This window comes from Bacillus rossius, chromosome 7 (genome assembly GCF_032445375.1).
Source record: "Bacillus rossius redtenbacheri isolate Brsri chromosome 7, Brsri_v3, whole genome shotgun sequence".
NCBI lineage: Eukaryota > Metazoa > Arthropoda > Insecta > Phasmatodea > Bacillidae > Bacillus > Bacillus rossius.
This window is the reverse complement of record NC_086335.1, coordinates 44,042,623-44,055,088: the sequence shown is the minus strand read 5'-3', so window position 1 is coordinate 44,055,088 and position 12,466 is coordinate 44,042,623. Positions and strand designations below refer to the sequence as shown.

General features: G+C 38.7%; 1 protein-coding gene across 11 annotated transcripts in view; it reads left to right on the top strand.

Moving 5' to 3' along the window:
* The window catches only part of LOC134533921 (kinesin-like protein unc-104), a 191,719-nt gene extending 181,346 nt beyond the window's left edge, over positions 1-10,373 (top strand). For all 11 annotated transcript variants that reach the window (XM_063371726.1, XM_063371727.1, XM_063371716.1 and 8 more), the window contains 4 exons: positions 867-1,092; positions 3,047-3,183; positions 6,275-6,376; positions 7,872-10,373. In XM_063371726.1, coding sequence (XP_063227796.1) covers positions 867-1,092; positions 3,047-3,183; positions 6,275-6,376; positions 7,872-7,950 — 544 coding nt within the window. In that variant the 3' untranslated portion in view covers positions 7,951-10,373. The remainder of the gene's footprint in view (positions 1-866; positions 1,093-3,046; positions 3,184-6,274; positions 6,377-7,871) is intronic.
* Positions 10,374-12,466: the final 2,093 nt, after the last annotated feature.

Below are 12,466 nucleotides of genomic sequence, written 5' to 3'. Positions count from 1 at the left end.
TTTCGTTATCAGATATAGTGATTCGGACTGGAGCCTGAACCCACACCGGCAAAAGAGTTGTGGTGAAAACGATATGGAGGTGGTCTCCATGGTGGCTGGCAAGGAATCTCAGTGTGGTTTTGCTGGTGTGGGTTCAGGCTCAGAGGTAGTCAGTACAGGAGTTTATTTCTGTAACAGGAGGGCTAGGTAATTCAAGTGATTTATCCGAAGGTGTTCGTTTGCGTTTGAGACTTAGTTCTCGTTCGTTTGTTTCCAAGAAATTCCCACACTTACCTTTGCAGTTCTCTTCTATGGCGTAGGTGCACTGTGCATGGAAATGTGGGTTGCAGTTTTAACAGTGGCAGGTTGCCGTCCAGTGTTTGAATGACTCATATGTAGAACAGCTAGTGTTGTACTAGCGTGCTTGCTGTTAGCTTTTATCCATTACCAGCGGCTAGTTTAGTTTTCTATTAAAGTGTTTATTAATATATTTTAAACAATTACTTATTTCCCCTGACAACGTGTATGCAAAATTTCATGATGATTGGTTCTGTAGTTAAGGCGCGAAAGCGTAACAAAAAAATTTTTTTTTTGGGTTTTTGCTAATTTTTTCCCCTAAACCACCCTGTATTAAGGCGAACAAAACAAAACAAAATTTATTAAAATCGGTCCAGGCGTTTTCTAGTTTTAGCCAGATTAACGCACGGCGATTCATTTTTATATATAAGATTTAGGGTATTTATGCATGAGATCAATAGTAATAACTGATGATGATGATGTGCTGTGGAACTTCCGGCGTCCCCTCCGACGAGTAGGCTTCATGATACGTAATGTAAGTGAAGTGTGGTATGTCACACGTAGTCTGAGAGTGCTCGGTGGATCGGCAGGCTGGGCTCGCCCGAGAAGCTGCGGCCGGCGGCCCCCGCGGAGCAGAGCGCGGCCCCGTGCGTGCCCCCCGCCCCGCCCCCGCCCGAGAGCCACTCCTCGGTGCATGACCAGCTCGTGCTGTACATCCCCGAGATGGAGGAGATCCGCATCAGCCCCGTGGTGGCCCGCAAGGGCTACCTCAACATCCTGGAGCACAAGACCAACGGCTGGAAGAAGAGATGGGTGGTGAGTGCGTGCCTCTGCGTGATGCTAGGCTGGCGTACCGTAGCATTTTCGACCGAGCAAGGCAAGGGCTTCGAAACAGCAAAAGCCTTCGGCGTTTGCATGCATGTAACTTTTTCCGACGATAACTGACGAACAATTGGTTTGATTTTCTTATAACTTGGTAGGTATTTCTTGAAATAGGTTTGGTGAGTGGGATTTTTAAATTTGTGTGTGAGCAATATTGGTGGAAGTTTTTTTTTTTTTTTTATATATTGAATAAATACAAAAATTAACTATTAAATTCATTTCTGGCTTGGAATCCAAAGAGGATACTGTCAATGGAGCATATGATAATACATAGTACTTCAAAGTGATCTAAATAAAATATCTAGTAATTAACTGTAAATAAAATTAATTATGGCTTGGAATACAAACAGGATATTGTTAATTGACATCCTCATTGTTCAGAGACATCGCTAGGTCTCAGTACGGGGCAAACTCTTAGTAACACAATTTATTCTTCACAAGTCTATGCCCCAGAATGTTTTTGTACATCTACTCAACCTACCATCTTCACAACGTACATATACAACATAGTAAAGCTTGCACGGTGACAGATCCTGATGAACGCGTTGAGAAACTTAAGTTTTTCCCAGAAAACAACATTTGTGTGGATTTATGCAATGCTAACCTGGGATCTTGGTTAAAAAATATATTAACACAATTCAGTTACTTTCAAAAGTAATCAATACGGAAAACAATGTTGGTTGAAATGTGTGTCTATGATGTGAGTGTAAAATTTTATCTACGAGGTTTTATAAAAATGGCTGTACAAGAAAAGTATTTTTGTAGATGGTTCCGATTGCACAACTGTGTTCATGTTTATCTCCCTTGGACCCGCCTGTGTCTCTGCGTGAACTTGAACAGTTGAGTTGTGGTCAGGGCCATCGAGAAAAACCAAGGGAACAGGTGCAAATTATTTTTTTGGGCCCCTTTCTTTTTTTTAATCTACAAGGGATGTTCCAAATGTAGGTATATTTTGTAATTTTTTTTGAATGAGAAGATGGCAAACCATGTGTAACAAAAAATCGCAACAAGAATACACATCTGTTGCTGGTTCAATGATGGAAGTAGGTAGTATCAAAGGAAGAGGAATGACACATGCGCAGAGCGCCGAAGAAGAGATTCTTGGCTGTGTTAGACGTGCAGTTTCGCGGGTGGAAGGTCTGGCGGGCGTTTTCCCTTTGGCCGGTGGGTTTATTCAGGGTGCTCCTGCTTCTTTCACCACGACACATTTAGTCACTAATCCATGTTATGACCCTTCAGAGGGACGGCCGATGCCCAATTCAGAAGTCGGTGAACTGCAAGGTTGCCTTCCGACACACCACTGTTATAACTTAACTCACTTGGAGAAATTGCTAATACAATCCCAACTCCCGGCATGACTCAAATTAACAACTCAGGGTTGGTAGATATCCAAGTGGTTTACCTTTACCTCTTTGCAAAATCACGTGACTTAAAACTTTTTTATATATATAATCAATAAACATTTATCTATTTTAACAGTCCCTCAAAAGGTAATGTTTCAATCATGTATTTGTTTTTGTTTCAAGTACTATTTTAAAATAAGAATTGGGTTTGATGTAATATATATAACAATTGTGAGAAAACTTCCAGTTTTATATGTTCAACACATGGTTACATCACTGTGCAGATTGCAGTTTCTATGACACATGTCAGAAGGTTGTAGAACAAGCTGAAAAAAAAAAAAAAGATGGAATATAAAAAAAAGTATAGTTAATGCATAACTTTTAATTTACGAAATTGTAAAACAACATAATAATCATTTTTCCTACACTTGGCTATACATTGGAACTACTCTTGTTAGTGTTGAGGAAGGTCCGCCAGTGATACTGGCAGCATGGAGATGCACAGAAGCATGCCGGTGAAGCAGGGTCTCGTTGCTCGCACTCAGGCGGTGCGACGGCCGTACGTGTTCATCTTCCGCGAGGAGAAGGATCCCGTGGAGCGGGCGCTCATCAACCTGGCGACGGCCCAGGTCGAGTACTCGGAGGACCAGCAGGCCATGGTCAAAGTGCCAAACACCTTCAGGTAGGCTGCGCTGGGCAATAGTTCTTGCAGCAAGGGCGGATCCAAAATGACGGTCATGGGAGGGGCCAAATTAAATTTTCTAATACACAATTTTAGTACACTTGGAATTTAAATATTTTGTACATTTTATTTGTGGTTCAAAAATGTCTAATTATCTATAGAACTGCAGTAAAATAATGCTTTAGTAAGTTTGGTAAACCAAAATAAGGAAAGAGGAGAAAATCTTAAAAACCGTGCAGGGAGGCATGCTGCTATGGCCCCTCCTTCTGGATCCACTATGCCTTGCAGTGAGGGGAGTTGATTTACTGGTTACACTGTATGTCATAGGAGGGGACGGGAACAGATCTCAGTTCCCGAAACGTCACAACTAATTTGTCTTCGGAAGCGTTTTGTTTTGCCCAAAATATCTGTTTTGTCACATCGCTGGGTTCGCCTGTTTGACTCTTGTGTTGTTGTTGTATTGTTGTGTTGTCCAAGGTTGTTTTTTGTCTTTACTTATTGTTATTGTTGCTACTGTCCCATTGTTGACAGCCCATTGTGTTTGTCCGTGCTATAATATATTTCTGACTAATTCCTTACACTGAATTTTCTGAGCTTTTAATGGTTCAAACTATTCACATTGGCTGATTTTGGCTTGTTTTATGTGTGTCTGCATATTTATCTTTTTTTCTACGTTATTGAGGATTCTAGTAACATACAGTGTAACCAGCAAAGACATATGTCCAAAAACAATCTTAAATCAAATGTTGCAATCAGTTTTTTCCTAAAATGTGGCAACAAATTTAATAAAAATATTACAGTAGTTAATTATATTACTTTTTTCAACAGGATGTCCACACAAAAATATTTAATAAAATTTTCCTGACTAAAATTTTTTTACAATATTTTACATATTTTGCAGTTTTCTGAAAGAAATGTAGAAAACCCAGTCTCCACCATCCCCATAGCTGGCCTAGTTCTCTCTTCACTTCCTTTATTTAACAGAACCTTGCATATGCCATTTTATGATGTGTATGAGTATGCACTAAAACAACATCTGAAAAAAAAAAAAATATTCTTTGAACAGTTTGGGTGATGGCAAACTGGATCATGACATTTTCTCCTCAGATCATATCACTAGAAGTACCATGACTTTTTTTTTAGGATTACAAGTAAATTCTCTACTCTCCATGACCAATTACACCTTCCCTTACTTTCCAAAATGTGGACGTCCTGTTTAATCTTTAAGCAGAACATTAACTATGCTCTGGTATACAATAATTCTTTGTCATAGGTCATTTTTTACATCTATATATGTGTGTGTGTACATACACACACACAGTTTGGAGATAAATGGCACATGTGCAGTAAATACTACTTTGTAATGAATGGGCTTTAAAAAAAAACCATTCCGATTGGTATATTAATGCACTACATCTAAAAATGTTGAATTTGTTGGCAAAAATTAAAGAATTTTTTTTTTTCATGGCTCTGCAATTTTTTTCTTTATGGTTATAAATAGGTTTGATTTTTTTTTAACAACAGAACAGCAATATGTCTGCTTGTAGAAATATCATGTTTTTCTCTTTACAGAACAACTTAAACACATTTTCAAATCAGGTTGTGAAATTTGGCATTAATATTAAATTTATTTTTTTATGTATTAAAATTCTAAATCATGGAAAATGAGTTTCAATCAATGATTAGTTTCCATGCAGTTATGATCCGTGATGTTGCATAGTGCAATAGTCATTACATTCTACTTGTGTGTTAAGGCTGTCTCACATGCTATGATGATTTTTTTTTTCATCATTACTTTTATGGAAGGGCTAATTATTCAAAAATTTAACTTATTTAACTTGATACCTCCTTTGTATTTGTTGTTCTTTCGCAAACATTTTCAACAAATGTTTATTTACTTAGTGCAATATCATGTGCAACATTTTACACCCATGATATTACACTAAGTCAATAAATATCTGTTTAAAATATGGGTGACTCCAGGGCTGGAAACCACAACTAGCAGGGCCCCATGGTGGCCATTTTCTTTTTTAACATCCTTGTTTGTCTAGCTTTTCTGTGAAAAATAAAGGCATTAATTGGAAAAGGAAAAATTTATATTTTATTACCATCTAATTTAAAGTATTGCTTAATACCTTTCGTTTTATGTTTTCACGATTTTGTATAAATAAACCATCAAAGATTTTACTTCCTCATGTTATAATGTGATTTCTGTGGAATTTTACTATTAGCATTAATAAAACTTACCCGAGTATAATTCTTCTGGAAAGTACATCAAAATATCTTAAAATAACAGACAAAATTTAAAGTTCCAGGTTGGCTTAAGTACAATGTTTTCTAGAGTTTATTTTAAAAATTTTCTAGTCTTTTCGTTACGGCGCTATTCTGTACCCCCTACACCCCCCGGTTAGGCTTCTCTCCGTAGTAATAGCGTCTCGCAAAGTCTAGAGCCGCCACTGGCAAACAACAAATAAGAGGGAAGTATAGAGTTAAAATTTTGTAAGTAGCCCCTAAAAAAGTAGAAACAAAAAAAGGTAAAAAAAAAGCACATGTAGCTTAATACACATGATATAAGTGAAACTTCTATGGCAATTCAAACCACGACTCTTACAGCATATCGTAAAGGGGTAACAACGACAGAGAGATAGTGAAAGAGAGAGAAATAAGACAATTTTCTCAATAAACATGAATTTACAAAATTATTACTCACTTCAAAATAAGCTCAAACCCCGTTGTGTTGCCCTCTGCCCAGATACTCCCTTACTAGATGCCAGCAAGTCGGGTTGCGTCAGATGCAGGCGGGTTCCTACCGCCGCGACCCGCATGGCAGGGGTCAACCTAGCCCGCCCAAGGGAACGGGGCCCGTCAAGTTCTTGCACCGTCCACAACCTATTATCTGCCCTTTTCGCATCAGAAACATTTCATAAAAGTTTCACGAAAACATTGTATTAAAATTCGGCCTTGAAATTTTTACTTCAATCGCACCCAAAGAAGTTTCGATTAAAAAATCAACATGGCGTGTGAGACTCAGCCTTAAGAAAGAGCAAGCATGCTGTAGGTGACGCGGGCATGGCTACTTGCTCTGTTCCAGCGTCGTGACGAAGCACAGAGGCTTCCTCATGCAGACGCTCGGAGACAAGGAAGTTCACGACTGGCTGTACGCCATCAACCCCTTACTGGCTGGACAGATCAGGTGAGTCTCCTCAGAACGCAGCGTGGCTGGGCTCGCTATTCAATCCAGTCTGCCATAGCCGTAACCAAGGCCTTTGCCACAGTGGATGGTACATCTTCCTTCAGCTTTGGTGGCTCTTACAAGCTGAAAGTTCTGAAGACCTTTCCGCTATCCTCTGAACTCAGAAAGTGGGAAATAGCTTAGTGGATCCTGAACATCTGCTAACTTAATTTGTTTGTTTGTGCTCACCAATCATAGCAGTTACATTTTAGTGAAGGAGATGGAGACTTAAAAAAATATATATTTATATGTATAAAATCCCCCCCCCCCCCCTCGCAAAATTGTCTACCATCTGCAGTTTAATCTCGTATGCACTGCCAGGTACATACATAATCATTTGTTCACTTTCCATTAGTTGTGGATATCTCTGAGAAATCTTTTTCAGGCTACCATGTTGCTAAAAAATATTTGTTCAAATGCCTAAAAAATGTTACCTGGTTTAAATGAAATTATTTTTACTAGTTGTAAGTTAACTACATTCTTCCCAAAGAAAACCAACGGAAATTTAAACTATCAGTTTCACGTTGTATAAAAGTTTCCATTTGATAACTTGGTAAAGTTAAAATAAATGATGCGTTTAAATGTATGGCAACTTCACATGTTTGTAAGGTGATGAGTGAAAGGATATAATGAATATAAGCAGTTCACAATTAAAAAAAAATATATCTTAAAATGCTACAGTTTTAGTTAAATTTTAAGTTTAGACCAAACTCATGTGAATGTCTACTTTTAATGTACTACATAAAATGTCATAATTTATAAATTTGTATATCTAAAAATACAAATGTTGAGTTATTAAAAAGCTAAATGTTTTATTTTGTGAAAAAATTTTTTTTTTTGTTCATATAATTATTTTTAGCAATGTTCGCCCCGTTTCTCGGTTCTGCTGGTTCTCATCAATAAAACCGGTACTGAGAAACATTAATATAATCCCGGTACCATGGAAGGCTTAACAGTCAAAAGTTTTCCCTGGTGAATAAAAAAGTAACTTCAGGTAAACTGCCATTATTGTGGCTAAATTAAATATTTACAAGGCCAAAATTTTTTTTTCAGTGCGCATTACAAATGTTGCTACGCCACAGCATGTCGGTAAAGTGCTGTTCCATCCGTCTGGTGGGACATGAGCAACTGTGCTTGTTTGTGGTTACTGGTCAGATTGTGGTAAAGTAGGGCACTGAAAAGTCATAGTGAACAAATAAACACACACAAACAGGGCACACTGTATCTTTAAGCGTGACCAGAAATTGTTGTGGCGGTTAGCGTGGAACAGAGTTTCAAGAACCGGAACCGAACTGAGAAGGTGGGGGGAAAAAATTTGGAATCGACACACATGACGAATTAATTTTGTCCCTGACTCGTTGAGAGTGAATGTTTGGTACTCGTGGAGAACGGGGCGAGGGAACCGCTGGATCGTGGAGACAAAAGGGCGAATGGTCGAGCCTTGCCCGTGCCGCAGGTCGAAGCTGGCTCGCCGGAGGCCTGTGCTGCCGCCCGGCCTGCAGGCGGTGCCCATGCAGCCGGTGCTGGCCAAGTGAGCGGGCGGCGGGGCAGCCACCGGACCACGGTGCGAGCGACCCCCGTCACCCACGCTGCTCGCCGCTCCAGCCCGACGACCCCTTCCCGACCCCTGCTGATCCCACCCGGCTCGGCTTCACGCCTACCCGTGCTCTGGAAGTGTGAAGGACTGGCTCATGTGGTCAAGAAGAAAAAAAAAAATAAGCACTTGGGTATTTTAACACCTACCGAAAGCATTCTGTTTATGAGTTCTTAACAATCTTTCGCAACTAAAGTATTAGAGCCTTACGTACTGTTTTGTCCTAAAGATCATTGTGTTGGTCAATGCTAGACAGACCAAATATATTTATACATGTTTATCGTATCATTAAAAAAAAAAAGTTCCTGTTAGTTTAATTATGATTTTTTTTTGTTGCTGATTGTAAAAAAGTGAATGAATTATCACAAATCCCCTTTTAATTTGTTAAAGTTAATTTGATTGAAATGTAGTTATATTGTGGACTGTGCATTTATTGTGTGGAATACTAGTCAGTTGTGTATTTAAAGTATCCAGTTTTTTTGATGTCACTTCTCAGGCTTGGAAAATTCTACTTTTGAGGGATTAAGATGGTGATATCAATATCATGTAAAGTGGAGTGGAATTATCTTTCGCCACACTCGAACCGTGTAGCTCTCCCCTTTAATCTTGATAGCCAGATTTTGTTTCCGGTTTCTGGGCAGCTGAGTCAACGCAGGCGTGTAATCTCACGTTATCACCTGAAAATTCCCCAGCGCCTTGGAAGTCCCTTGGCGACAGTGTGTACCCCTTTCCCCTCGGACGAGCACAGTGGTTGTGAACAGGGATCGCTATGGTAGCATGCTCACATTGTACAGTTTGTAATTATTACCTGCGTAGTCCAAGATTAGGTGTTCTGGAGCTCCTCGCGAGAATTGTAATACTATTTGTTGTGCTTGGTATCGCTCACTTCTGAAACCGGTCACAGGATGTTTTAAGCTGTAATTGGAACAGTGTCGATAAAAAAAGAAAAGAGTAACCTCTATCTTCCTTCTGTGTCACAATTACAGAATGTATTATACATGTATGGATCTCAGAAAATCTTTTTAGGTTGTTGCCTTGTTGTATTGTACATAATATAGAATACTGCATTAATGTAGGCGGTTATATTTCTTCATGTAGACGTGTGGTGATTAAGTTTTTGCGGGTATGCCATGCCTCCCGGACAGCTCTCTCTCTTTCTCTCTCGTTCCTGTTACGTACCCGGACAGATTTCTGTCAAACAGCCTCCGGTGGCACGACAGCCGAGACGAGGGTGGCCCGAGAGGTGCGTGAACTTCTCTTGGTTCTATTGTCGGTTTCCTGCCCGGTGTTACCTTGTCACAAGTCACTTGTTCAGCTGTTGGCTTCAATTTTATACCAGCCTGTGGAACACAAGAGTTTAGGCACGAGATGGAAGTAGTGGTTTTTTTTTTCCTCGCATGCTTTTCTGTAATTCATTCCACAACCAATTGTAAAGATTTGACGTAACGGAAACCATGAATACTGTATTTCATTCTGAAGGAACTGTTTTTAGGCGTGGAAGAAGAGATACTACAAACATGATAACTAACAGCATCACCAACTCGTTCCAGTGGTTTTATATGTTACATATTGTAATGATAATATTATCAGCAGTAAATATCAATATTATTTAAGACTGAAATTGGACTACAAATGGAAACTTTATTGTGTAAATCATTTACAAATCCATTATCATAAATTTACTTTATAAGTGTATATTAGCATGTGTATTTTACATTACATATTTATTTTTATGTTATGAGTCTTAACTACAAACCAAGGCACATTTCAATTTATTTTATTTAAAAAAAAACCTTGCTATGCTCATATTTGAGGATGTTTCTCTCGTAATAAACGTGGATGACACTGACATCTATAAAGTTTATTGTACTCTCTACTGATGTAAGTACAGTTGTCTTTTGTCATATTGTGTTCAATGTTTTTCAAGATGTCTAGTGCAAATTTGCCAATGAAGCAATGGTAGTTAATACATAACAGCTGCATCGCTAATATATTTTATAACATGCTGACAATTTCGTTTAACTAAGTTTGCTTTACCATTAGCTTTAAAGATTTTGTACAAATTATGGTATGTTTCAAAAAGTTCATAGATGTTTATTTGATTTGGTCTGTTGACCATGAAGACAAAAATGACATTTTTTTATGCACATTGCAGCTTATTTACATGTAAATGCTGATCATCAAATTCTATGTTTTAATTTATTAATTATTGTTAATATAGTTTGTAATCTTGTAAATTAATTGTGTATATTGTTTTTTACTGTAAATTATTAGTTGAATTTTATGTTTATTAAATCTATAGTTATTATTAAAGCTCTGGAAAGCTATGTACGTGAAAATAAATAAAATCTTCAAAAAAGTTACTATTATAGGAGATGCTAATCGACACAAAACTCCCATTAAAATTAATAATATTTTACTTAATTTTTTAGCTCGTAAGCTTGCAAATATTCGTATCATAGTAAATTTACATTACAAATTCAGGACTATGAATATCACTTATCTACTGCACAAACATATTCAAAATATGCTTCGTGTATGCTGCCTAGCTTAATCCATGGTGCATGTTCATGGCAATCATAGAAGTAAATGAACAGGCTCGTATCATTCATTAGAAAATACTGTGTTTTATTGTATAATCCAAGCGCTTTACCAAAGATCACAGGGCAGTTTTCAAGTTGCAGTCAGGTATGGTAGTTATAATGTAAAAAGACTTTAATTACAATAATAATCATTTAGAACATTCCCTCACAATACTATCAAATGTTTGGTTGCCCAAAAATTTAGTTTTCCATATGAAACCATGTTTTTATTTAAGTTCAAATCCATTGTTCATTAGAATATTACCATTTACTTATTAACAGAAATAAGAAGTTTCCAATGTGTAAACACTTTTCATATGTTATAATCTTTACATGTTCTGTCGCTGCTGTGAAGCAGTCATGAAAATGTAAATGTAGCCAAGCGCTAGTTGGCATTATACATGGTTTTACGTTGATGCCTGTATAGAGAGTGTGAACATAGTCCAACATTGATAGCTCACTTGCCAATTCCTGCAATGCGCGCACTGTTTCATGCTGAGTAAACTAGATTTGATAGCCCAGCCCGCACTCTTTCGTTGTTAGTGTCTCCTTCGATGGCAATAATTTTGGGTACGCTACGTTAGTTCCACCTCACGTTTGAGTCTCTGTTTTCGTAATCAATTAAGTTGATACAAAATATGTTCTTGTTGAATAACTAATTAATTTTAATTGTTTTGTGTGCCACTGTACACACCCGTTTTTAATTAATCATAATTTTCAAACAGCAGTTTTGTAATGAAAAAATTAACCTCAACAAAAATGCTTTTCTCGCATAAAAATCGCACTCCTACTTCCCAAACTCTAATTTAGCATAAAATGTACTAAATTATGCGATAAAAAACAGTCCATAAGACCTAACATGTAATCTACTTACACAACCAACACTAGATAGTATGAAGTCGGTTCTGAAAACTGGCAGATGCCTCTAGATTATGCTAAAATGTAAGTGTAGCTTCCACACCAGAAAATTTTCACCTCAAAAATTGTGGGAACTGAAAACAGAACCTTGGTAATTTTCCCGTCCATGCGCTGCTTCTGTGATATGCAGTTTTATTTTGCAGTGAACTGCTCCGCATTATTCCTCCCCATTTATTGTTGTCCCTCTGGCCCTAAGTCTCACGGTCCCTGACGAAGCTCGCCCTGTGAAAGTCATTTTGCTTAAGTAGCTCCAGCTGGAGAGTGGCGAGTTCAGACCTAACGTGACAGGGAACCGGAATATGCAGGTCATGAGGAATTAAGGAGAGGTTGGGGACGTTGAGGAAGGCGGTGGAAAAGACGTCTCGCTCAGATCTGAAGACAAGATTTATTAATAGCAAGCTTTCCTCGCAAACCTATTCGCGGCCTGGCCTACCACGTCAAGAGACGGACGTTTCTTCCACGCCGCGACCCGGACTCCCTGATTATTAACAGAATACAATTGCGGTGCAGTAGAGTAGGCAAAGACTATACCCCATGGTACACGAAGCTAATTGCGATAGCTCGACCGTGCGTAAATATTCTCGAGACGTGTGTTTGCTTGCGGAGCGGAGAAGATCTGCTCCGCGCGGCAGCTAAATAGCGACTGAGCTCTCCACTCGCCCGCTTGCGCCGCTACGCACGGGCGGCAGAGGGGGGGAAGCCGGCTCGGGAGACAACGTGCTCGCGGCAGGCCAGGCGGCGGGTTTACAAAGTAATTACATAAGCACTGAATAACAATGTAAGATTAATTACAAAATACAAATACAATGTTAATAACGAAATAAGCATACATGAGTTACACAGATACGTGGCTGTCCGTGAGCGGTCCTTATAACATAACCTAGGGCGCACGTGGGTGCTTCCCTGACCTTTTCACTTCACTGCACTAGTGGGGAAGGTGTCTCCCTTATGCACACG